The sequence below is a fragment of the Corvus kubaryi genome, unplaced genomic scaffold (genome assembly GCF_017639235.1).
Source record: "Corvus kubaryi isolate FWS band 111438036 unplaced genomic scaffold, C.kubaryi_AGA036_p1.0 77, whole genome shotgun sequence".
Taxonomy (NCBI): Eukaryota; Metazoa; Chordata; class Aves; order Passeriformes; family Corvidae; genus Corvus; species Corvus kubaryi.
This window is the reverse complement of record NW_024582064.1, coordinates 1,079,331-1,107,222: the sequence shown is the minus strand read 5'-3', so window position 1 is coordinate 1,107,222 and position 27,892 is coordinate 1,079,331. Positions and strand designations below refer to the sequence as shown.

At 38.2% G+C, this 27,892-nt stretch overlaps 1 protein-coding gene and 1 long non-coding RNA gene across 13 annotated transcripts; one reads left to right on the top strand and one right to left on the bottom strand.

The window, feature by feature from the left end:
* Positions 1–137: 137 nt before the first annotated feature.
* Positions 138–26,923, bottom strand: CLGN (calmegin). Of its 12 annotated transcripts, XM_042051963.1 has the most exons (17): positions 26,617–26,631; positions 23,618–23,664; positions 20,639–20,817; positions 19,789–19,859; positions 17,969–18,027; positions 15,362–15,503; positions 15,090–15,171; positions 14,127–14,319; positions 12,119–12,308; positions 11,382–11,495; positions 10,659–10,815; positions 9,580–9,795; positions 7,301–7,420; positions 6,985–7,123; positions 5,037–5,114; positions 2,820–2,953; positions 1,165–2,234 (listed from the first exon to the last, which is right to left on the bottom strand). In XM_042051963.1, exons 3-17 carry the CDS (start codon positions 20,798–20,800, stop codon positions 2,049–2,051), a joined length of 2,043 nt encoding a protein of 680 aa, XP_041907897.1. In that variant the 5' UTR covers positions 20,801–20,817; positions 23,618–23,664; positions 26,617–26,631; the 3' UTR covers positions 1,165–2,048. The 12 variants fall into 12 exon arrangements, 11 of the variants coding, with proteins under 11 accessions (XP_041907889.1, XP_041907890.1, XP_041907891.1 ...); XM_042051955.1 differs by lacking the exons at positions 23,618–23,664; positions 26,617–26,631 and adding an exon at positions 26,710–26,923 and having other exon boundaries at positions 138–1,214; XM_042051956.1 differs by lacking the exons at positions 23,618–23,664; positions 26,617–26,631 and adding an exon at positions 26,710–26,923 and having other exon boundaries at positions 138–1,211.
* LOC121676045 lies at positions 2,953–5,267 on the top strand. The gene is made up of 2 exons (XR_006020345.1): positions 2,953–4,999; positions 5,121–5,267. It is a non-coding gene; the product is annotated as an uncharacterized LOC121676045 (long non-coding RNA).
* Positions 26,924–27,892: the final 969 nt, after the last annotated feature.

Genomic DNA, 27,892 nt, shown 5'->3' with positions numbered 1-27,892 from the left:
TTTTGACAGGCACAAGAAAATCTGTTCGATTCCTTATGAATTAATGTATTTCTACTTGTTTGTAATGTATGACTACTTTTGCTAGCATTTACACATTCTATTACTACCACTACAGGCAGCTGCCAAGCAGCAAGAGGTTTCTGGTGACTGAAATTTTATTGTTTAATATACAGTTGAACTTTAACAAAACAAAGGTTCTTTACAATATGCAGTTTATTTAAACTACATTATGCGAATGCTCAAGTTACTCACATCGTAAAAAACTTAAAACCATCAAAAATTCTTATCTATATTAATAAATTTCATATTAAGCAAGAATTAATAAATATTTTTAGGTGACAATATACACTTAGCAAGTATTCTATAAACAGGTTATACCACTCTGGTTTGGAACATGAGAAGTGTAAAAGTTTGAAAAAGTCATCTGTGTATCACTTCTGCAGATTTGATATCTGCATTCAAAAGTAAAACAAGTCACATCAATTACCACTTGTATTCTATTTTGAAATATATCTTGAAAATAAATTATTGTAACCAATGCCTAAAGTGAACAGGTGACCACCCATGTAACAAGATCAACTAAAATAAATAATTTACAATAAAAATTGTTGCTAGCACAAAATCATCATACAAAAACAATTATTGCATATAGCTCTGCACAGAAAAAAATAGCTTTTCTCATAGCAATGTGAACTGTTATAGATGCTACATCTATACTACCATCCTCTTTTAGCTGAAAACTGTAAACAGCTGATTTTGTGCTAGAGCTACAAAAGTATTATAATGTATTCATTTAAAAAAATACTTAGAATAAGTTTATCTCCAACTAATACTAATTTCTAAGAAACTTCAAATCTTAAGAATCTTCACCTAAAAATCAGTTTGTCAACTTGTAATTTCCCATTTATTTTGAATTTGAAATACGAGCTAATTCTTCACAGATAGTGTTTATCCTTAAAAAAAGGGAATTAAGGAAGTTTGGGATGGTTAAAGAGGTCAGAGAATTAAAATAGGAGGCTAAAAAGCAGTGAGCCCCCCCTTTTCCCTTCAAAGCTCAGGAATTTGCCAGGTCCACTGAAGTGGCACACCAAAAGTTACTGTCACTGTCTCTAGATCTGAAAACACCAGCTGGAAGTAACTCAGTCCTTTCGTACTCTTCTTTTGCGCACTGATTTCAGTGGATTATCTCCCATTCCTTCATCAGCTTCTTTATTCTGGAAAAAAAATAAATTCAGCATTAGCATTGTAAACCTATTTTAATTATTGAAACTGGCATGCTACATTATTCCTCCTCCTGAACCCCCCAGTCATTTTATCACTAAATGCAGCACTTAAGTGATAGGACATTTTTTTCCACACTACTGATCTAATGATTAATAAAATGGGTAGAAGACTTTTCATTTCTATATTCAGAAGGAAGAGGATACTATGTCTAAACTGATGTCAAAAATTTGGTTTTGCCCATGTCTTTGCTGGTTTAAAAGTGGTGACTTTTAAATTAATTTAGAAACTTCCTTAAAGTGCACCTTTTGCTAATTTTAATTTCCACTTCTGAAGTAAGACACATTTAAAACATTTTAACTGTTCCCTTTGGAGAGCTACAAATAGAGCAAACTGTCCTTAAATCAAATGCGTTGTTCCCAGTTTAAAAGCAATGGGCTTATGGAGGCACAGGAAAAGCCTTTCCAACAAGAAATCCATTCGCAGACCATGCATTGCTTCCTCACTTTCCTGCATCACCTAATAGCAGGGCACCTCTTTTAGAAGGAACAACTCACAGAATGTGGCCCAGTCTGAGTGAGGACATGGGGTACATGATGTGTTCCAGCCAATTCACAACAGAAACACCTATATGCTGAAAATACTCAGAGAAAAGCAAGCCATGGCATCACTGTGACACTGTGTAATGCCACAGACACATTCAGAGCTTGCTATTATTTTCAAAAGGAATCATGTGACTCTTAGCAGGGTTCAGCAGACACTGGGTGAATGTACAAGGAAAAGAAAACTTCTTAAAGGAACAAGAAAAAGTATAGAATAAGGGGTAATTAATAAAAAATTTTAGTGCTGAAACAATGCAATCTCATGCAAGGTAGTTTCCTAGAAAGTTTTACGTGAAAAGGAGTTAACGTTACATTAAACAACACCCTTAACCTGGAAAGTGACTCCTTTAGGGAGTGACAAGCACAAGATGACCAATGGGTGGATCTAAAGTGCTTCAGACACACCAGTTTCTAAATGAAAGAATAATGAGCAGTTGACAAACAAGAAAAGCACGAATTCCATCTACAATGATAGTTTATGAGAAACATTTTGTAGAATATCTGGATGACTAGATTAATCTGCACAAGAAAAATGAAACTGCAGATGCTGTGTTCAAAAACAGTATTGTCATTTTGCTTAAAACCTTATTTTGGAATAAAAAAACCCAAAACGTAACTGGAAAACTTACGGTTTTTCTAGGTCTCAGGAAAAGGCTATTCAGTTGGAAGCACATGTTCTATCAATTAAGAAGCACAGTGAAAACTGACCAATCTGCTGCAGCATCCAAATTTTCAAGACTTAAAATTAATTTAACAGTCTGTTAAAAACTATACTTCTGTAAAAACATTCCATGTTTAGGGAGCTGCCTGAACACTTCTATACTAATACCTGTATTTATGCAGAGTATTTGAGGTGTCAAAGGAAAACATATTTCTACCTCAGGATTTGTTTTATGGCTCAACAGAAGAAAAACACTTGTTTTAGGTAACTGGGCTTAATTAGAAGTATGATGTCAGACAATGGCGAGGAGAAAGTAGGGAAAAATGCAAACTTACCTCATCTTCTGAATCAGATTTATTTAACCTATCACCTTCCTGACTTCCATCTGCAATTTCATTTTCTTCCTCATCTGGAACTTCATTTTCTTCTTCATCATCATAAATATCTTCACCACCTTCACCTTCATCTTCTGCAGAAGAAGTTGATTTTACTTCGTAAACAGAACTATATTACAAATACACTATATCCAGACATATTAGTAAGGAAAATAAGCCAATTTCAGTCCTAGAATGAACTGCTTGTTTAGAATAACCCATAAAAACATCTCTGTGATACAGAGAATAGAATTCTCATTAATTAGTAGCAAGTGGTAACTGTCAGATTTAATAACCAATTTCAACAGCTCCAACTTTGCCTCTTCTCATAATAGCCCATACTGTCTTCAGACTTGTTACTGACTTAAAGGACTCGATTTACTTTACTTTAAAACTAGTTATTGTATTGGACAGTTTTGAGAGCACAGTCCAAAACAGGACAACTCAGGCATCCCAACTCTGACTAAATTCTGACTTAGATGGGGAAGTACAATATTGCAGTTACCAGTTATCCAGCATGGGAGACACCTACATCCTAAGGGTACTCCCCTTTTCAACAGAGAATTTTTCTGGCATACTGTTTTGACTGAGGGATAAGCAGCTCTTTTCTTCCCCCCCTTCTTGTGCATTTTTGCAATGCAGAAAGTAGTCAGAAAAGAATGTACTCCCCTTAACTCACTCCAAGAATGTCCAGCTTGCACTACTACTGCACTACCAGTACCCTTTGCAATACTTTCTATCAAGAGTAAACAAGGAATCTTAAATCTGACAAAAGGATATACATTAGCATTTTAAAACTTAACAGTCTGCCAGTGGCTTATTTAAAAACAGCAGTGAATTAGTGCTCAATTCTGTCCTTGTCAGGTCACACCTACATCTCATAAGCACCACTTAGGTATGAAAAAACCAGGAAAAAACCAAAAACAAATACCACAAAACTGTACCCACACCCAAATTCTTACTGTTATATCTCAGCTAAACTGAAACAAAAGTATCCATACAAATTTAGAATGTAGTCATATGTAACATGAGACTCTCCTGATTCTTGGTGATGAAAATCTAGAAATACCTCATTTATTAAAATATTTGAGACTTCTGTAGAACTACCAAGAATTTTGGCTGCAGTATAGCTATAAATTGAGCCAAACAGAGCTTCGCTAATTGGTATGAACTAAGTTAGTTTTGCCATCTGTCAATATACCTGGTACATGTCTACAATATGTCTCTATTATCAAAAGGAAATATATGACCAAATAATGAAGATCATGGTTTAAGAAAGATGTAGACAAAGATCTCTGTCCTAAAAATATGCTCTTAATAGAAGAGCTTGGCAGAAATTCACAAAGCCTTTGCTCCTATTCTAATGAAGAGATTGGAAATGATAAATGATGTAAATCCAGCTCCTCCTGTAAGTACCTTTTTCCATAGAGGGGAAAAAGCCCCAAACAAAAATACTTCAGACATCAGAAGCTGTAAAACTCAGAAGTGGACAACTATACTACTTAAAATTATTATTTTAAATTTAATCAAATAGTAATTTAAGCATTATTTCATATAAATAAATGTAGAACTTGATAAATAAGGTTCAGACTGTGCCCCTGAAATTCCATTTTGTGGTAACATTCTTTTACTTCTTGCAATATCTTTCTAGAGGTCAAGGAAAGCAAGGAGACAACGCAGACAATTAGACAATGCCACAAAAATTAACATAGAACTAAATAAAACCATAAATCCCAGGGACAATGCCCTTCAAGAAGTACTCTGCCAGCAACTCATTGTCACTGGTGTCAAAGAAATCTCCAAGTGTTTCTAAAATTTGCTATTGTGCCACACTTCCTTTTTCTTTCTTTTTTAAATGGTCCCATGATACAATGCAGATCTCAAGTCATTCAGTATTCCACAGCTCAAACTCCCATTGCCTTCAACTCCAAAAAAACAAAGGAGGAGATAATGACTATGAAAGAACCATAAAAATCATAAGGAGAAAAAGGTACTAGTGGAAAATATTTATGACTACAGATACCATAGGGAGAAATCTCAGAGGAAACTTGCATCTGCACCTGATGGAAGCTGGCATCCACCAGCTTGAAGTTCTACAATCAACAAGGAAGCAGAGGGAAGAAAACAGGAGAGACCCGCTTGTGAGTCCTGGCCCAAATTGCTTCCCTTTCCCAGTACCTGAAACAGGAGCCTCCCTTCCCATCTTCTTTGTATCCTTTATAAGCTCTCTTTTTGTCTCCTCCATTTCTCTTCTCTCTGTAGCAAAAAGAATCAGGAAAAGGAGGCAGAAGACAAATTCTCTGATGCTTTCAGATATGAAGAGGCAAAAGAGCAATAGAAGAAAAGAAGGTTTCAACCTGCAAGTGTAAAAGGTGGCACGAAGCTAACGGAAGCTAGGCAATTCTTCTTAAAGCTAGAAAGCATGAAGTCATATGACAGCAAAATGTAATCCTTCCCTCTGAAGCCTAGAATTAATTGGAAAACCCTGGAATAGTCATACAAAAGCTAGCTAGGTTAGTTTTACTCTCTGCTCTGTTTAGTAACTAAAAGTAAAGGTCTAAAATAGAACTTACCTTTACAACATCACAAACAGCCATTCCAAGCACAATTTAAGAAAGTTGTAAGAGCTGAACAGTGTTCCTCTGCAGTTTCCTGGACCTTATTTCTAACATTGAAACACACACTTTAGTGTATTATTTATTAAGTGATGTGTTGTACTTAACTAAATTAACTGACTGACTTAACAGAAGAATATCGGAATTGAGGAATGGCAGCCTTGCAACAGCAGCATATTAGGTACAAACTATCTGTGATCTGCATCAAGACTGGGTAGAATGAAACAGAGTCTGCAATTCAGGAGCAAAGAAGAGGTAGAGTAGAGTAAGATCAAAAGGAAAACATAGGAAGATACAATGCTGAAATCACATACCTACAATTTAAGCTGAAGTAAAGAATATATGTAGCATAACCAGAGTAATTAAGTGCCTTGGTTAAGGCTCTCCAATAGCAAGGCAGACAGACGAAGTTTGGTGTGGCAAGCACTGTGCCAAAAATGTACTTAATACTGTCAGTACTGGCATGGGAACTGCTGATGCTGAGTAAACTTTTAAGTCATACAGACAGAAGTCATCAACACTCATGGAACATGGTGCGAAGACAGACAAAACCCACCAAGTTTCAGTCAGTAATACAAAGTGATGTCAGAACCAAGACAAAAACCCCAGCAAAACATGAATGTCTGCCATGTCTCTAATTATCCATGCCAGTCCCTTGTCACTTTCTTTGTTCTCACCATGGAAGAGCGAAATAAGAGGCAGAATCTTGCAGAGTTCTGAAGCTAAAAACTTCCTCATGAAAGTCAAGATAGTGCACTGTAAGTTAGGTGCTTTGGTTTTTATTCATTATACAGACACAGTTGAAAATGCTAACAGCACCTCAAAGCTATAAGCTGAGTAGTACTCAGTACTTTTTGATACAGTAACATGGGATGATTTTATCCTTGGATGCTGAAGTACAGCTCAACCTACTGGGTCATTAATTTCTCCCCTGGGCAGTAGGACACACGTCTGCAGGCATGCAACAGGTTGCTAAAAAGCAACATAAAAGGAAGCTGCAGATTTCAGTATTTCAAGCCTACTGTATTGTCAGGCTTTAAGAAGAATAACTGAAATCAGTGACCAACAGAATAGTATAACCCTCCCAGAGAGGCATAAGCAGATTTATGTTAGAGACTTAAAGCTATTCCAGACACATTTTAAAGACAATAAAGTGACTTTGACTGCTTCAGGTACTAATATCTGAATAATTAAAATGTGCTCAATATAGGAAATATTTAGAAGGGATAAAATATGTATCACTGTCTACAAACATAAAAAATAGTGTTGGAAGCATGCTCATTTCTTGAAAGTGAAGAAATACTGAGTAGAGCCTTACTTTCTGCTTGTATTCATCAGAGCTATTAGCCATGGATGCCACTCACTGGAAGTTATCAAAGAGGAAAAAAGGCTCAGAGCAAAGCACATTTCACATAGTCTAAGATAACAGGTTGCAATTACTGGCAATGCAATCCATGAACTAGTTCTATTCGTGTCTTTAACCAAACTGCAAGCTGACACACTTATCTTACCATCTTCACCAGTATCTTCATTTTCTTTTTCCTCTTCTAGTTCATCATCTTCAAACTCCTCTGTCTCTTCTTTTAGTTCTTCCTTTGTAATTTGCTTAGATGCATCAGTTTTTTTGAAGTCAATATACTCATCTGATTTCTACAACAAATTAAAAATCTATTTATATTTCAATTCCAATTAAGAATTAAACAGGCACTGTAAGCTAAGTAATACCAATGGCACATTGAAAGTACAAATTGTTGCACAGATGCTCAAGAATTTCCAAATAAAGTATTAAGAATAAAACCAAATAAAAATACAGTAAATTTCACTAACCTTTCCTGGCCAGCAGAACAACACACTTAGACCAACAGGGAGAGCTAGAGTCAAGATGTAAAGAACCCAGAGCCATGGATGTTCTTCTGCAGCAGTCACCAATTGACTAAACATACCAGGCTGTATTTAAAAAAAAATATTTAAAAGAATTGCTTTTACTTCCCTCTCAACACTTAAATAAGTTCATGAAGTGTACTGTATACATTTAGGTTGTGCAAAACCCTTCTTTACCTTTGCATTTTAATGACTACAACAATATTGCATTTCAATATTAGTAAAGCAGCAACTCTACAAATTGCAAATAAATGGCAGGTGTTGAGTAAGAAGGAACAGATGTAGAACTCCAAACATACCAGACTGGCCACAACTCAACTTTGTAAAGTCACATTTGGAGTCTTGGCAATCTCATACTTTACACCCTTCCCAGCTACTCTATTTTTCCTGTGCACTATGCCAACTCAGCTGAAAGCTCCCAAAGCATCAAGAACATGAGGGCAGCAGTTCCTGAGGAGCAATGCTGGCTCTACCTGTAGTACCACCTTCTCTCCTTTGACAGCCAATTATTCAGGGAGTAAATTGTCCTCCCAGCCCAGCTCTGACTTACACAGTAGAGACACTTAGGCAAGTGCCTGGTGCATCTCTGGAAGAGGTACATCAGTGTAGGAACCCAGAGTGCCGAGAATATTTCTCTGCCTGTTTTGAAGGGTTCTTACCCCCCTGAACAACACTGTTTTAACCTCCAACCTTGGAAAAAATTACCAACAGTCAGACAAGAACTAGAAAATACAGTGGTGTGAACTAGGTGATAGACTACTATGTAAGATTGTCACAGGGTGAAAATTTAGAGGTTTTGGGCTTCTCTTTGTAGTAAATAGATAAGGGTAAAAAATATCAAAATGGAGGATTGTTGTTGTTCTCTAAACCTTCTTCTCCTTCTTCTACTACTCCATGTTCTGCAGTAAAAGTAGTTTGGAATGACTGGATAGAGAATTCTGCAGTTCCTGTGTTACTGAATAATTAGTAGGAAAGTGAAAATAATATATATTTTTGGTAACTATTGGTTAAATTATCTTTAAAAGGCCATGTAAATCTTGATAATTAGACTTCTCTCCTGCTTTCTGTGCTCTGTGTTATGCCTGGGTCACGCTAGTGGCTCTGTTCCTCTGATAAGACTTAATAAACAACTATCCAGCAGCATTGAAACTCCAGGAAAAGTCTCAGTTTATCTTTGAAACTCCTTGCAAGGACTTTTAGAACATTCTCTCCCATCAGGAGGGATTTGATTTATGGCACGGTTCAGTGTCAATCAGCAACTAAGGAAGTTTGAGAGGCACAGTAGAACGAAGGGACTCAAAGGAATTTTTTTGCCATTGTGTGTACAGGTATGGATACAGGTTCAGACATAAACCCAAACATTTTGGAAAAGGGTAAGGCTGTGGGAAGAGATAGCTTTCCTGCTTGCATGGGCAGATATGCTGTTGCTACTCGCGACTCTGTGCCAAACAGCAGGTGTAAGGAATTGGCCACATTTGCCACCAACCCATCATTTCTCCCCCACAACTGCAGCCTGCTGTTGGCATTTAATCAAAGGGAATAGAGGACTGTTAGACAGAAACAGGAGTGCAGGCAGCCACTAGACTGGCTCATGATCCTGTGTGGCAGGGCAGATCCATCCCACAGCATAGGGAGGAGAGAGGAAGGCCGCCAAAGTGCAGTACACAAACAAAATGTGGATGCATATATACAAACAGAAGAACAGATGCAGCTCTATAAACATACATGCAATATTTTTGGAGCTGCATAACACGCATCTAAGCAGCCAAAGGCCTAAAATTATTAAACAGAAACAAACACTAGACTATCCATTTCCTCCATGGGAGGAAAGCATCTAAAGAATATATATCATGGATATTGCCACAAGGGAAAATAGAGGGCAGGGGGCAGGAGGGGAAGTCTTTGAGTGTAAGTAACTCAGCCTTCATTCTTTCACTTGCTGTGAGGTACTGAATTTCTAATATCAATGTGAACAGCAGAAGGCTTCACAGGAAGTCAATTTCTCACTAGGTGTTTAAGTAAAATGCAGTACCCTTTTAACCTCAACAAAATATTGATCTGGGAAAGGTAAAAAGTCAAACTACAAGACAGAAAACCTATCAGAGTTATTCAGCAAAATTATTAATTGCAGACAAATTAATATTCTGTCAGCACTGACAGAAAATTATTCCAACACCACAGCTTCCTCACTACTTTCTACTATCAAGAACATAGTAAAGTTATACCTCATTAGCACTTGCTACTAATTTTTTCAAGCCCCAGCTATCAGCTGCCCAGCGATCTGCTACTTCTTTTTCTGAACATATGATGAAGTTATCAAAGTAGATATCAGACGTCATAGACCAGAGTTCTAAACCAATAGCACTGACAGTGGTCATCTTGAATGGGTGAAGATCTTCAAAATAGTCTGGGTTTGGTATTTTCCGAGGGCTCCAGATTCCCTGTTAATGGAAACAAATGTAATCACATTACCTATAGATCACCAAAAGAACAACTTGTGAAAGAGATTTTAAAATAATAAGAACTTTTATTTAAAAAGACAAGCAGTAGTTTAACCTACCTAAAACAGAACTGGAATAGCCTACAGGATTTTGGCAGATGGGTCTCAGTTATATGGCTTAGTGATTTTTCTTAAGTGATTTTTCTTTTTTCCTGTAGAGGTTACAGTAATAACTGACTCTTACCAGAAGTGCTAGAGAAAATTTTAGGGAAGGAAAATTCAGCCTTATGATAACCTGTGCAAATTAGAGCCAAATTGTGTTTGCAAACCTGCTTAGGATCTTACCCTCAGAGACATCAGATTCAAGTACTCCCCAGCCATAACTAATACAAAGTAACTCTCTTTAATATCCAGCCAATTACTTCTTATATTTGGAGGGGATGAAGAGAATTTATTATCCAAAATTGATGCTTCCTCTAAAACTGAACTAGTAAGACGATCTGCTTACTGAAAGGCTTCATTTTTTAATATAAAAAAAATATTAATTCAAAATACATTTAAAACGCCAATGTAATTCAGAATACAATTCCGAAGACCATATTAAATAAATGGTACCAATGCAAATTGTACAAAAGGCAACTTTAAACAGATAAATTGTTTTAATATAGGAAGCATTATGGTTTCCCAATATACTTAAAGGAAAAAAAAGGAAAAGCAAAAAAAAATCTCAAATTAGTGAGGGTATTCAGACTTACTCTAAAATATAAATATACTGTAAAAAAACCTAAATAAATATACAACTGTGACTTGCTTGCTCTGCTGAACTCTGTATCTTTTAGCAATAACCTACAATTTGGCTATTACCTGATAGTTAGGATTATCTATCATAGGTGCTCTCCATTTTCCTTTATATTTTGGGTTATTTTTCATGGGATGCACCCACTCTCCACAACCAGGTGCAGTCTCACACTTTGGATTAGGGATCTGAGGGGCTTCCCACTCTCCATCCATTTCTTCATCCCTAGAGAGAAAAAAGAATTACAAACAACTGATTTAAGGTCAGTCAGGTGTCAAACACTGGCAGTCTGAAGTGAGGGTCCATGTATATTGTTGTAACAACCTCAGAACTCTGGGCAGCTCACAGAACTTTACCCAACAGTACCCAACTTTTTTTAAGGAGTGCTACACCTTTTTATTTAAAGGTCACATGTGCATAACTACCATAGCATGACTGACTTCAATTACATTCCTGCCTCTGCAGACAGCTTGAAACACTTCTAGCCAGGATGCTTAGAGATCCCTTTAAGACTTACATTATGATTTCAAATTATCAACTTAAACTATAGCAAATTCTTTCAGAGGGGTCCTTCATATTCTGGTGTTGCTTATATATCTTCAGAAAACAGAAGGCAAGGACAAATTCACGTTTTTATAGAAGCAGTCCCCCACACCAACAAATATTTGGCCATACCTTACACATTCCAACTTCCAGTCTCAAAAGACAATGAGATTTGGACTGACTTCCACAACTAATAATCTGCCACAGAACAGTCTTATCTACAAGACACATTAACAACCTGCACTTACCAGTCCTTTGGTTTTCTTGCATTAGGATCTGGAACATACTGTGGTTCATCATCAAGCCACCCCTCAGGCTTAACAGCATCAGGATCTTCTATTTTGGCAGGTTCATCTTCATCCCTTCAATTACAGACTTAGGTTAGAAAATACAGCAGCCTGACTTTGGACCAATGTTCTGTTCAGAGGACTACAACTGGCACGAAAGGGATGATTTTCAAAAACACAACAACAGAATTAGACTCGCTGATCATGAGCATTAGACATATAATTATCTGCTTATAAATATCTATTATATTTACATTGTTTTACAGTGCTGTTTAGACCAGATATTGCTGATATCAAGTGGCAGGTGTCAGTCAGGTCTTCCCACTGAGTTTTTCCCTACTCTTCCCGAGTTGCCATAAGAACAGTAGTTCACACAAAAGTAGAAATTCATTGTAAATTAAGACTTTATGGTAGAAAAAACTTCTTATTCAGGTGTAGCAATCTTAGTTATGAATTGCAACCATGCAGAGTACAAAATCAGCAAATAACAATTTTTATTTGTCTCCTTGAACATGACCAGATCCTTATACCCACCTCAATTATGTTTTCAAATTTCAGTGCTTTTAGTGAAATGCATTCCAATTGTCATTAGCAAACCCCAAAATAAAACCAGTCAAATCTTTCAAATAAATAACATGTATGTAAAAGAAATTTTAAATTAAAAATAAATAAAATTTAAATAAAAATGTTCTCCTTACCAGTCATCTGGTTTGACAGCATTTGGATCAGGTATTTTTGGTCTCTCATCCCAATCATCAGGCTTCTTATCAGTAGGATCCTCTATTTCTTTGGAAGGATTTACTGGAGGAATCATATTCTCAAGAAGATTTCCTTTACTGACAACTGTTTGGTCGATTAATATTTCAAATGTGTCATCTGGTTTTAGCACTAAATTGAAGAAATTTATATTAAAGAAATAAGGGAGCCATTTTATTTTACCAATATATTTAACCCAAACTATAGAATGAGCACAGACTTAGTCAAATAACAGCAAACAGGATCCTCACTAGCAGAGGAGACAGACTCCTCACTCAAGCACTGGATCTGGACACAAACATTGCCCTTGAGGGGATCTATGACCTGAATCAGGCCCCCAAAAATGAAACTCGAAGAAAATTCAATTGCTGAAACACATCCAAACACATTCTAAGAGATTTTTCAAAAACCTAGCAACTTGGAAAATTCTGTGGTTTTACTTCAAAAGCACAGACAATGAAAAAAGAATCTCTACCCCAAAAGGCATCTCTGCTACTAAATTACAATCTCACACTTGAAAGCATGAAAACACAAGAACTGCACCAGTAACATAGTGGAAGGATCGACGCAGCATTTTCTCTCAGAATCAAACCTCTAACAGCCATTTCCCTCAAATGCCACACTGCAAATGCTTAAACATTTGAAGAGAATTTGCTGGATGTTAGCAAGTGTAACTGAGAAGCCAAGGTCACAGAACTGAGCAGTGTCAGACTCAGTATCCAGATGTATCCAGATCCATTTCTAACAAGCACTTATAAATGTGCTCACTGGTTAAATAGCAGATTCAACTGTCCATTCAACATGATGAAAATTAGTAAGTGAAAGTAATTACTATTCCACTTTTATGACAGTTTTCTAAAGACAGGTTAAGAAAACCAGAGTAACAGTCTTGTAACAGTTCGATAATATCTAACAATGGCCTTCCAGCCTGAAAGTTTTCAACAGTATATATATCCATAAATGCAAAAATGAAATCCCCATATCACCTTTAGATAAAATACAAAGAACTAATTTTTAAACTCCTGTTACGAGTCACATAATGCATTGGAATCACATAGCTCTATGGAGTCTATTTGAACAATTATAACAGAATAAATGCAATCGAAGTTTAAGTACCTCGATTCATAATTTCTAACAAACAACCCAAATACAGGAACACATGCATTCCTTTATTATAAGATTCCCATTATTTAAAAGTGAAAGTTTGCTGTGGCATACTACAGCAATCTGTTTTAGAAACCACTAAGTTTTCTCGTGGCACAGCACTTGAACATGCCTTCTATTATTATTCAGTGGAAGTTCGTAAGTACAGTCATTTTGGCTGGATTTGCAGCATGCCACAGATCAGCCCATTCTTCTCTGTTTGCTATTCTTCCTCAGAAGTTAGAAAAAGGGGGTAAAAATTAACTTTCATTTCTCTGTACAGTTTACTGGTACATGAAGAGTCGTCACATGAATTAAAACCAGCCCATATTCATTCACTTCAGAGTCTGTGCTGACCTATCTGTTCATGCACACTGCTTCACATGCAGGTGTTGGTGAGAACTCTTAACATGTGGAAAAGAGTGGTGTGTGGCATGCTACAGATTTAACTGAATTCCTCTGAACTCTGACACCTTCCAAGAATATTGGGCAGTTGTACATTTTAATATCATCCCCACTAAAAATATTTTATTATAATAATTACTGAAGGCATTTATAAATAAAGGCTAGTCAGGGCTGATATGTTTTTTCCTGTAATTGAATACTAAACAGTAGCATCTGAAAGCTACTTTTATGTCCTGCAGTTAAGCCCAGTCATTAAACCATTTAACCCAAATCATTAAGCAACCACCACTCAGAATTAACAGGCTATTACAAACAAGCAGACTCAATTACAAAACTTCAGCAGACAAAACCACATTTTTAATCTCTCCTCTCCAATTTAAACTTGTAAGAATTAAACAATACCAAGAGTATATAGATGTGTCTTCTTGTCCAAATAGAATTTTTTTAGGTCTACATCAGGACGTTCAGCATGTTTTTCATCATATTCTCCAGTTTTAGGATTCTTATGTCTGAAGATAAAGTGTAGTTTGTAATCTTCTCCACATTTATCTGGTCCAAACATAATAGTGTAAGGTGTTTTGTCAAAAAAGTATTCCTGTAGAAGCAAGAAAACTGAGCATGTGTTATACTGGACATTTTATTAAGTCATTTTTGGTACTTCTTTTCCTTGGCATAGAGCATAGTTACCCATTTCTAAAAGGTAAATGAAAAGTGGTAGGGTAAATCATGAAAGGAACTCAACAGCCCTCTGGAGTTGCTGGGTCCTCTCTGTTCTCAGGGAATGGACTATCGCTCAGTCTCTTCAAGGAAGATGAAAAAAAAATATATATGGATACATATATATATATTTAGATTTTATCCTTATGTTAAGTAGGAATGCCTGTCACAAATCAAAACATCCAAGTATCTCTATCCCTCTACAAACATTACAGCAAAAGATGGAAGGGAGCTAGTTACTGTTCTTCATAACAATCTTATTTTCCAATAAAGATAAACCCCAGGATATTAATATCCAGTATTTTATCAGTACCTTTTTCTCTCCGCATTAAGTAACAGCAACAAACAACCCTGAAAATATCAGATATAGCTATTCTCCTTCAGAGTATGTTGCATTACAGTTATGTCAGTATCTTTTTAATTATTCATGTTTCCTGTATTTGGAATACACAATAATACATATGTGCTGTTCAGTAAAAAAATTGTTTCACAAGTTATGAGTTAAGATCCTATGGCTTCTATTAATACAGAAAGTCCTACAAAACATACACAAAAGTCATCTGTCCTGGATATCAGGCATCTCCCATGGAGAACCAAGCTGTTCCTCAAGTGAACAACTGATAGCAAATATTAAGCAAGAGGACATACCAGATTCAAGTCATTGCTACTGGAGAGAAGTTTAATATATGCACCACCACAGTCAATGCCTTTTTGAAAATTCACTTCGTATCTGGGCAAAGAGAAAGTTAAAAAGAACATTCCAAGTATCAGAAAAATACAAATTAACTGCTAGTCCGCAGTTCTAATTATGAATATATTAAGACTGCGTATTAGTAACTACTGTCAAAACATTTATATGAAAGCAAAACGTTTTACCTTAACTAATAAACATCAAGTAAAAAAACTGAAGGATTACTTACTGAACAATCAAAGGTTTATCATCAAAAAAAAATGCTTTTGTTAGCATTGCTGATATTGCATGATACTTTGCCACTGATTTTAATACTAATCCTTTGTCTCCAGGCACAGCGTTTTCTTTCAGCTCTTCTACTTCCCATCTCCCTAAAACACACACACACAAAAGTCTTTGAAAAAATGCAGTCTGAAGTAAAGAAATCACAGCCTTGTTGAAAGCAAAGAGTTAGCAACAAATAAAGACTAGTTGCCACAGTAGGGAAGAAATGTTGGCATCTGACGTCAATGATGTTATTCCATGTTGTTCTCAAATTTACAAACATCCGTAAGTAAACTTTAATACTGTAGATCTGTATCTTTACGTTGTGATATCCTGCAATGGCTAGAGGAACATAAAATACTTCTCCAGATTTTGCATTTACTCCTACCATCATTACATAAAAAACATTAGTCACAAAGCACTGCGTAAAGCTAAAGACCTGCATCATTACTTTTTTTTCTGCTTACATAGAATTAGAATCTCTTGAGTCAAATCAAATCACAAGGTAGATGAAGTTCCCTCCTCCTCCCCAAAGTCTTTCCAAGAATTATCAGATTTAGTCCAAAACAAGCCTACAGCTTTAAAAATAGAAGATTTTATATTTATACATTCTCTAAGTTTGGGAGAAATACAGTTGAATACACGTGTCCAATATCCAAAAAACAGGATTTTTTCTAAAAGGGCAGTTACACTGTCTCACAGATTAACAGGACAAGATTCACTGGCTTTTTTTCCAGGAAAGAATACAGCACAAAACACCCTACTTCTACAATCCACTGTAATCTTGAAGAATGCCTGTGTCAATGTCAAAAGGAGGAAAACATCAGGTGTGGGAACCAACAGCTAGTCTGAAAGTCTTACAGATTTCGACTTGGGCACAATCATTGTGTACTCTTGAGAATTCAGTTTGTATCCATGAGAATTGTAACATCAACAGAAGCGCGAAGCATAAACAAAGAGGGAGGATGGACACCTGCAGAAGGGAGGGAAACTGGCTGATATGTAGCAAGAATGTGTGCTAGTTATAGGCAATCAATAATATTGTATTGTAGTTAGTAAGCCAATGGTAAATGAACATGTAACACGAATGCTAAGAAATTGTATAAAAGAGGCTATGGAGTATTAAAGAAGGCTTTTTCCCAGAGCAGTTGGTGTGTGTGTGTATGTGTCGTGACCATCTCAACAGCGACAATCAGGAGTTCCTCAGCATGTATTTTCGAGAAGATTCATAAACTGTAAAATGCAAATGCAACAGTGATTTACTTTTATTCAACTGAAGTGTGATTAGTCAAAGTTGTTAAGGAAAGGCAGATATGTAAGTCAATAACAAATTCCTAGTTTCTTCTAGCCTAATAAACAGGAAGGAGAAAAATCCCATCCTCTTCAATAGCGTTCCTTCTTGGAAACTAAGACCAAACAAAAATGCAAGGCAAAACAACAAGACTGAAAAAAAGAATTGGAAAGTAGTTCAAAAATGTGTCTTTATCACAGACTTTATTAAATGTTGAATTTTCTGATTTCAGGCAAATACAACTTTTCTGACATTAAAGACAATTTTTTATCTAATATGAAACCAAGTAATCAGAGAGACTTCACTTCTCATAAGCATCTCATCTGCGTGGATATCTCCTCTGCAACTTCCTAGTTTTACCTAGGTAACCCAACTACCAGTTTTACCCTGGTAACCACTAAATTTAGAATCATCAGTTCTACTCTGTTCTGCACACCAAAGTTCTGCAAGTTATGCTTGCTTACCACTTTCTGTTAACATTAATTGATTTCATTTGACATAAGAACAGTAGCAAATACTTCTCTGTTGCAGTAGAAACTTTTTCTGTTCTCCCCACTCCCTCTTGAATGAAATAAACTCAGGTCGCAAATTATTGCCACAGATCACGCATAGCCAAATGGTTTAAAATTACATTTAAGCAGCCAGTTCTAGACTAGGAAATCACAAGCACAAATGATTAAACCATCAGTACAACTTTTTCATTATTGCTTTCCAAATTTGTTTTAGGCTACTCTAAGACTAAACTGTACAAGAACCACTACATTCAAGCACAGGCAATCTGAAAAAGTATTTAAAAAAAAAATCATGCGGTTTTAACTTTCCTGTTTCAGAGGCTGTACCAAGAGACCAATCCATGAATCAGTAGGACAGATGGAGCAAGATGGAACATGATGCTTTAGAAACCTGTTTAACAACTGAAATTGAAGTGATAAATATCTCTGTCATGATTTCAGAGAAGACAGTTCTAAAGAAACAATATTTGTAAATAAAGAGTATTAAATATTCAGATGCCAGAGGGTATTCTGGTATCATCCATGGCAATACATTGTTGGAATGACATAAAAAAGTTATCTTCACACTAAGTAACCCAGTGAGCAACATTTCAGATCTCAGTTTCAGGCTAACAGTCATTATACAAACTAACATTTTTGACCTATGCCATCTAGATATTCAAAGATAAGTTCTGTGTTATTTCTCAAAGAAAGAGTAGTTATTTCTCAAAAAGCAACAGAACATTACATCCACAACTACGTAGTGGAGGTAAACTTTAAAACTGCTTACCATCATATTTAGCAACATTATCATCCATGTCTTCTTTCAGTGTTACAGACAACACCCACCTAAAACAAAAATTGTACTAGTCATTGAACTATCTATGCAAAGCTGTATTATTTAACAAAGGAAAAACAGCTTTTGCTTCTAGACTGTGAACCTGTAATACTGATTGTGAGTTAGCATCATGGAACTGTGTGTAGTTCAGAGAACTTGCAAAGAAAAATTAAAGGAAAGTAGTCTAATAACAGCATTTCAAAATATTTCCTAAAAATGTCAATGAATATACAATTATAAGTCTAAAGTAATTAAATTCCTGAGTTATTTAATTCTGAATAAAATTCAGTTTTATGTAAAAGTTGAGTTTGGCAGAATGTAATATGCATATAATGTAAAAAATGCACAGAAAATAGCAAGTTTCAAGTATAATACCTTCAATATGATAAGAAAAGAAAAAGAATTCAGCCAAAGGAATCTTAATTTTATCTGATAGTAACAGTACACATGCATAGCAGAGGACAAAAGGGAATGGTAAGTGTCCAAATGACAAACACAAGATTCCAAGTGTACTGCACACAGGAGATCCAGCAGATCTCCTTGACTCTGTGAGCAAGGCAAACTCAGCCTATTATTAAGGTTACCAAAAGATATGCACAGTCTCTACACAAAGCGCTCATATGGAGAGGAGGAAAATGAAAAGGGCAGTCCACCCTCATCTGGACATACACTGGTTCTATCTGGAGCCATGCACAGGAATACCTTAAGCCAACAGCACTGCTGAACTCTTCATTGTATCAATTACAAGAATACATTCTAATCATTTATTCAGGAAAGAACCGTTTTCATTCATTCTGAACTATCCTCTACATGGAGTGTTTCAGGGATGAATACTTTATCTTTTCTGCTTGAATTGTAGTCACATTTGTTCACTGTTAACAGAGATGCTGGGAAAGCTTCACAGCATAAATAACAAACAAGATCCTTGGCCTACCATGAGAGAGACCAGTGAGGAAATAAAACATCTCTACAAGTCATGTGAAAGATTTTCAAGGTCCATTCTCAAAAAAGCTACTCTATTCTTACGTAGTCAATTTATTTGTACTCTTTTCCACACTTTAGGGAAGAAAGGCAACATGCTGCTTACTTTCCCATAAACCTGTCTCCCATACGCCTTAGTTTTATGTAAATTATGTATAGCTAGACTAAAAAAATCCCAAGCATAGTAGCTAAAACTTTGAACATTAGATTTAGTAGGAAGACAAACTAATCTTATAACAGATCTCAAAAAGCTAGAAATTTGGATGAATGGTATCATTCAAGTACCGCCATTAAATATTTGCATCTGTTAATCAAGGTTTTCAGTGGTTTGTTTGTTTGGTTTTTTTGACAACCATTATCACCTCTTCTATTTAATAATTTTTCCTGTCATCACAGGTGCTGCTTTTGCACTTAACATTTAGAATTGACACATACCTAAGATCATGTGAAAAGAAAGAGCTTGCTACTGAAATGTAATGGCACTTCACCTCTCAGCTAGTTAAACCCAACTGGCTAAATCTTTGTATTATTTTTCTTAATGTCCACAAACTCAGAGTTTATTAAAAGCTTCCTTAAAACAGACACAAAAAAGTAACATATCTGGAATGTTAAGTGTCCAGCTTAACATTATGATCTATTTGGAGCAAGCATTAATAGCCTTCCCAATTCTAACCCTTGTAAAAATTAATTTTTATAAAGATACTAGCAGAAAAATGAAAACAAAGTAAGTCCTGCCACTGTAAGTTAAACTCCTGAAAGTAAAAGTTTATCATTTTAAGGCATAAGCTTACCCAGACAATCCTTCATCAAAGGTTTCTGTAAAATACACTTCCCCCGTTGGCTTTGGAGTCTGGTACACAACCTAAGAGATATGTACAGATACATGTCCCAACATAAATTACAATTTTTCATTTGAAATACACTCTCATACCTCCAGAAGTAATCCACCCAGGCAGATCAACAGATTTTGTTCATTCCAAATACCTAGCAGCATAAAACCCCTTCTCCTCCACCCACATTTCAATAGTTTGAGTGCATTCCCCCAACAGTGAGCAACTTCACTTCTCTGAATTTTAGAAGTTGCTTCCTCTGTTTAAAGCTCCTAACTAAAGCTTTGTTACATCTTATGTGAAACAAAACCCAAAAAAAATTTCTGAATTTTCACCAAATCGGCTTCCTCCCTGTTTCTTTCTATATATGTTTTCCATTCTTCTGTTTTCCCATCTATTGCCCACATCTGTTTTGAAGAACAGCATACAGATTTTCTGGTAATAGAGACAGTGCCAAAAGGCAGTTGTGACTGATGAAGTCAAACTGGTCTAAAGTCAAAGTCTCAGTGAGATCGAGATGCTTACCATTTACTTCTCTAGAAGTGGCATGTTAGGACTTGCAACAAAAGGTTCTGTATTCAGATTGAAGTAAAACCTTTTTCATGACTATCGACCACAGGCAGGAGATTTTACACTTGGGCATAAGACATTAGTTCATTAAGTTTGCCCTGTATGTCACATGTAGCTACTGAAAACCTTAGACTGCTGTATTTGACATGCACTCAGTTGTCAAACACAGATTAACTTGCTCTAGTTTTGACTATGCATCTCATATTTAACCAGCTTGAACTAAAGACTTCTATAATCTTACCTCTATAGAAGATTTCTCTCTGTCAACATCAGCTTCTTGGGACTGCTTGTCAAAATTCTCCACTTCGACATCTGCATCCAGATTTTCTTCATTTTCTATTCCTGCAGTCACTGAGCTAATTATTAGGACACCCAAGCACAGCCAGTCCCACTGGAAGTGCATCCTGGTTATCTGAAGAACTGAAAGTTTTAGATTTTAAGTATCATTTCAAGGATATTATCAATACTCTTTCAATTTTACCCCAGACTCTACCTAAAAGAGAAAAAAAAACCCCACTAAAATAATGAGAAATAACTATCAGAAAGTGTTGCCACTGTAATATTATCTTCATTTGCCTTTTTTTTTTTTTAATTATTATTAAGCCCTGACTCAGACTCTCTTTTCCCTCCTGTTTTCCCTATGGAAGTGCCTGTAGCCTGTTCCTTTACCTTGCCAAATCTAGCAAGGGTATAGACTGCAGTATATATGCTTTTTTAAGAACTAAGCAAGACTGCTTTTATTTTTCTCATTTGTAAACAATCTGAACAAGTAATTGAATTGAATCAGTCTCTACAATGCAGCAATAAGTAACATCCCTTTCATTAGGAAAAATAAAATTATAAATTTAGAATCCACCACCAGAATTGCATTTGTATTTGCCCTGACTTCCAATGACTACAGTTAGATGAGTGCAGAGTGTATATTGACTTTAGCTGTAAGTGCCAAAAGAAAGTATAAGATGGTTTTAGAAAATATTTTCTGTTTCAAAATTATTATCCAATAATTTTCAAGTTTAAGTTAGGTAGAGCAAGAGTTTAAGCTTAAATGCAAATACCTTCCTAATTTCAGGGAAACCTGAAAATCTTTAATCTGTGTAAGTATGAATGTCAATAGCAGACAACTGCCCCAGCCTCTCAGTCTAATCTGCTGTGAAAAAGACTGTTGCCCAGTATTTTTGTTTCATATCTGTAAGACATACAAATACAATTTTATGTTAGAGTATCCAGTGGTTTGAAGAAGTGCTGTGTCAAAAAAATGCCTATGCAAGTTTCCTCAAAGATCTTGCAAAAAAATGCTTCTTTCTGAAATTATTTTTGTCTGAATTTGGAAATAGAATGAAGACAGATTCTAGGCATCTCTGCACAGGTATTTATCATTTGGTTCTTACTAATTTCTATTCACAGTAAGCTTAAATAAAGACAAATGCCAGTATTTAGTTTGCTATTTTAAGACATTTTCAAACCTTGCATTACTTGTAGCCACTACTAGTTATACTAAATGCTCTGCTGCTGCTGTGCCTTCTGCACCTGAGAAAGCAGCCGCCCTCTCAGTTACATCATCACTCCTTAGAGATTAAATTGTTTAACACTACAACTCTAAATATCCCAGCAATTACAGATACTATTTTATACTGGAAGTGTGAGTCTCTTTTTTCCTGGCTCTATCAAATTTGCTAAGCAATTCAAACATTATAATTGCAGCAATAATTATTTCATCATTCATTTTTTAACACCTGCAAGTTTTATCAAGCAACACATATAGAGATCTAACAGTATCAGGCTTTATTTCTTTTAAGACTTACCAATTTATATTAACTGCACTGATTCTATTTAGAGCCAAAACACAGGATCATCATAAAGAAGTATCGCACACTAGTACTATGTCAATACTAGGAAATAATCAAAAGCCTCCTTTTTTGGGACTAACACCTATTTTCCACAAAACTACATTAATCATATTACCATTCTTTTTTTCTCCCCCACTACTGTCCACAATCTCTGCCATTCTATGTGGGACTTTACAACCTCGCTTGAAGATGGCAAGTCTGTGGTTCCCTCTTTTTGCAGGTGATCTATTTCAACAGCTATCTGCAAATTTTACCAGGGTTTTGTATTTGATTTTTTTTTTAGTTAAAAACTAGAGATAATGTTAATTCATAGACCTCCTTAGCAGTTCTAGAACTTAAAATAATCTTGCCCTGAAGATTTAAAGCAATTGAGTTTATCACAGGTGAACATTTAATCTTATGGTGTATTTTTGAACACCTTTGCCTGAAGAGTGTCAGTTTTACCAACCCCGTTTTCTTGTTCCTTAATCATTGTATTAGGACAAGCAGTCAAAGAATTCCATATCAATACCTTCTGGACTCCTTAGCTCCTAGGTATAGTGTCATATATATAGGTCATATAACCAGGAATCAGATTTGCATTTTTAGCATACAGCCTGCCTACCTCACTTTAGCTAGTTTGTCAAGCAGATGGTCTCTGCTTCTCCTAAAGCAGATGAAGAGATACAGCTTTCTCTTCCAGTACATTTCAGGTGTATTTGTGTATGATCCAAAATGCTTTTCACTTACGTAACTGAAATTTTACTGTAATTAGTCCCATTCACTTTTGTTCCACACACAGACTAACAAGGGCATCCAAGAAGTCACACTAGTACTCACCTTTCCAAACAGCTCCCTTCCAAAATTTCTGATGCTTTCACTTTGTTCCCACTGTTCTCACTACTCCCTGATCCTACCTACAACTTCCCTAATTTCGTTCAGCTTTCAATTATATCTCTTACCTCTTCCTTCAAGAAGAGAAGGCACATTTCAACATTTGACCTTTTGATACACTTTTAAAATAATCCCAGAAATGCTGAAATATGCTATCAAGATGAATTACAGTTATCACTCAACTGCCAGGCAAAGATGGTTTTAGCCAACCCAAGACATTTTTTACATTTGTGAACTCTGCCACACTACAGTCTTAGAATATAAAATAAATCTTTCAACTAAGCCAACAAGTTTCTGGTCTCAAAACAGATACTCACACTACACATTTAATTATCTTTAAAACCTACTCAACTTTCCTAATTAATACATGAAGATCTATGAGAAACTTTTCTTGTTCTATTTTCAAGGTGGCAATAAAAACAAGCCCAAAGGATTCCCACTGTTAAAACTTCATCAGCAGAACAAAGCAAATTAAAAGAGTCTGTGGCTCTTACACAAACCTCAAACATATTTACTAGCAGTCTTGTCAATGTATCCAAGTTCAGACCTGTAATTTTAAACATACATTTTGCATAGCTCAGTCACTTTCTACCATGGGTGACCACAGCACAGCTACACATCAGAAAGACATTTAAGACATACAAGGCATGCTCTAGGGACCAGCAACAGTGCTGCAACATCAGCAGAATATTGCACCTAAAGTAACAAGCTGCTTTTTCTGAGACACAGACTAGTATTTATGAAAGACAACGGCATAAGCTGAAAGCATATTCTGACTGGATATTAGAATTTTTTTCCCCAAGAGGACAGGTAAGCATCAGTACAGGCTGCCTAGTCTCAGTCCTTGGGGTCTTCCAAGAGAGTCCAGACAAAATCTTTGAGCAAGCTGGACCAGCCTCAGGGCTGCCCCTGCTGTGAGCAGCAGGTCAGGAGAGACCTCCTGGTGTCCCTTCCCACCTGAATGACTTGATGTCATAGGTTAGCAAGCATAGTCCCGGAAGGGACGTCCTTGCTAAGGGGTGCTTACAGTTTCCTCTGGGAACTGATAGAACCTATCAGCTGGCCAGTTTGAATATGGACAATTCTCTAAGCCACTTAAAGTTGTGATCACCTCTGTGATCCACATTTAAGAATAGACAAACTCCCCCTCCAAGCTCTCTCTCGTTTCCGGCGCTGGGACAGGTGGCTGCGGGGCCCGAGTGGGGGCCAGCGGGCCCGGCCAGGCCCTGCTTGGGCCAGGCCGGGACGGGCCACGGCCATCCTGGAGTCAATGGACCTGTTCCAGCCATGGAACCCCCCCACTGCCTTGCCGTGGGCAGCCGGAGCGGCTCGGCTCTCCCCCCTCTCCACTGCGATAAGAAAAATTCAACATTCCAGCTGCAAAGCTGCAAGGCCGAGGTGAGATTAACCCTTTTTATTGCTGTGAAGAGCTGAAAACCCTAGGGAAGAGAGAGAGGAGGTGCTTAAAGCTGAAATTCTGTTGTGAAGCTATGATATATAAGAATATCCCATTGTAATTCCATGAAGATATGGGGGGTGGAGTGTTCAGCTCGTAAGCAAAAGCACCTGCGCTGAGATAGGCAGATGCTGACGCAGCTGTAATTTCATGAGAAGTTTGGACAGGGAGAGATGGACCAGACGAGGACTTTTGCTCCAAACAGGAAAGGAGAAAACCTCAGTCCCTAGAGATGAACCTGATGAGGACTTTTGCTCCAAATGGGAAAGGAGAAAACCTCAGTTCCTAGAGATGCTCCCAGAGATAGTCCTAACGATGAAGATGAGGAAGACCCTTTGCTCCCAGGGAAGGAGAAGGGCCTCTGTTTTTGTTTCTGAACGGCTCAACCTTAAAATTGTACCCCAAAAAACTTCAAGAGTGGACCCTCGAAAGCAGTTGCGGGAAAAGCTGCAAGTCGGGGGAAAGGACTCACACGCAGGCAGAGAGACTCCTCTTCCTAAATGGACTGAACAATATTTGGAAGTGGGCGGCTGTCTTGTTGTGATAATGTTTTCATAGCATGAGCAAGAAGAGACTTCTCTTTCTAAATGGACTGAACAAGGTTATTATGGAAGTGGTAAACAGACTGAACATCTTAAAGGTTGTCTTTTCACATTGTCAGTGGGAGAAGGGAGGAAGGTGGGGGGAGGAGGAGAGTTCTGAAGGTGGTATGATTTTTTTTTCTTCTTTTAGGTCTGTTAATAAACTTCTTTATATTCTTTCAAGTTTGGTGCCTGCTTTGCATTTCTCCTAATTCTTATCTCACAGCAGATAAACAGTAATGAGTATTTTGGACCAAACCACTACACTAAATTGGTGTTTCTGCCCGGTTACAAACCGAACCCGCGACACTTGATTTGTCATTGCACAGTGCAAATGTGTCAACCTCTGGACCTCCGCACCATGGCCTTTTGCGTATTGTACACCTGCCATTAAGTTAGTGGCATCATTATTCCATTTGCTGCAGAACTAAATAAGAGGTCAGGATCCTTTAGATTACTAACTTTTCTTTGGACTTTGAAAATGGTCATGCGTTTTCCATGTAACTCTCAGAGTTTTGGATTCTCAAGCAGAAAGGGCATAAGACGGCCATTAACAGCCTTTCTCACTCCGAAGTCCAAAGCTCCTGCATCCAGTACCAACACATGGGCTTTTCATAGGGCCAAGTATCAATTCCATCCAGGGCCAAAAAAAGTGGAGGATTTTTCACATATCCCTTTTTCCATCTGCAACCATGAGCTGATTTATTCCTCCCCCATTCTGCTGCATTGGCATCAACCTGACATAAGACAACATCCAGCTGAAACTGCTCCATGAAAAGCATGCAAGAATTATTATGCAACTTTTAATTTTTCCTTTATTGGGTGTGAAAACTGTACTTCCCTCCCTTTACCTGAGATGTTAAGCACCCTGTGCTGGAATGGATGCCGAATGTGAAATTCAGCAGTTACTCCAGCCGCAATGCTGCGCTCCTGCAGGTGCCTCGAGATATTTTGCTGCTACAGCGAGCTCGATTAAAACCTCCAATAACACGTTAATTTCCAATTAACGAAACAGACGTTTGGATCAAACGGCCATCCGGCGTTCTGTCAGTATCCAACACGAACCCCCTTTTTGGATACCTCGAAGGGAGAACGAGGGCCGCAGGCGTTACCCCACCGGTCACCTGCGAGGCCGCGCTCTTCCTACCCGGCCTCGGGTAAGGGGCCGACCCCCAAATCCTCCCGTGCGGCGCCCTCACCCAATTCCCCCCCATTCCACCCTCGGGACCCTTCGCCGTCCGTGAGGCGCGGCCGAGCCGGGGGCGTCACTGCCCGCCGGGGCCGTCACTGCCCACCGGGGCCTGAATAGAGGGGGGCGGAGCAGGGCAGCCACCGCCCCCTCCCTTCGCCACACGGGGCCCACACGCATCTCCCGCCGGTATCGCGAGGCTAGGCGGCCGCCGCTTCCCCAGGTCTGGTTACCAAGCACCGCGACGCCGCTCCCCCCACGGCGGGCGGTTACCGGCGGTCCCGGCGCTGCCCAGCCCGCGGCGGGCGGTTACCGCTGGTTACCGGCGGCGGTCCCGGCGCTGCCCGGCCCGCGGCGGGCGGTTACCGGCGGCGGGAGCGGGAGCGGGAGCCGGAGCCGGAGCCGGGCCCAGCCGGTCGTCCCGGCACATCCCCGGGCGCGCACGCGCGCGCAGCACCCCCACCGCTCCCGGGGATGCGGGAGCAGGTGCCGCCGCTCGTGCCGCGCCGCGCCGGCCAATCACGGCGCAGCACGCGCAGCCCGACCCAGCCCGCGCGCACGGCATAGCCGAGCGTAGCTGCCGCGGAGCGTGTGTTGGCGCAGGAGATGGGCAGCGAGCTGCGCCAATCGGAGGTGCCCGGCGTGAGGCGAGAGCCAATGTGTGGCTCGACCTGCGGCTGCCGGCCCGCCCAGCGCGGGGTGCCTCAGCCAATCGCCTGCCGCCTCTGGCCTGCCCCGCCCCGCGGCATTCGGCGCGTTGACGGGGGCTTTGCTAGTATGGCCGCGGTCCGCGGTATGGGACGTCGCCCATCGCCCTGCCCCACACGGCTGCAGCCAGGGATCGGACCGGAAAAAGAATTTTCCAACACCTGTAGCCTCAAATTAACGAAACACTTTGTTACAGCTGGACACTCACCCTGACGCTCCAATATACGTACCGAGAAGCAGAGCGAAATAAAAACATTTTAAATAAATTATTAAAGCCAAGTTCATATCTGCCATTTGTACTGAAGACGAGTGTTGGCTTGCCTCTTTCAAAAGTCCCTCAAAAGATTTAAGACGAGAATGGAGACATCATTCAAAGAAATGAATAACCGTGCTCCAGTGAAAATCAAAATGGGTTGAATAAAACATTATTAATATTAAACTGTTGAAAGTCGTATGTTCTTAACTAATTTTTAATTAGTTATTTTAATTAATTGTAAGCAATGCCTGCTTTTAGCCAGCACTGGTTTTCTTCACAGACTCTACTGTGATCCTTAAATCAGTGAAATCTTAAGTTTGTTAAAACTAACCTGACAAGCTTCAATAAAGAGCCAAAGGGAACTAAAGATTGGACAACTGGGATCTTAAATTTGTGGCCTTTCAAGGATATTGAAGTAACCAGAAGATAGAGAGGGGATTAACACCTGGAAAGTTGGGGACTCCCCATCTGAGAAAAAGATGATAAAAGGACTAAAGGATGTGGACCAAATTAGCATGAAGAGCAAGAAATCAATAGAGGGTAGAATACTAATTAATTAAGAGAATTATGTAACGTGGAACCAAT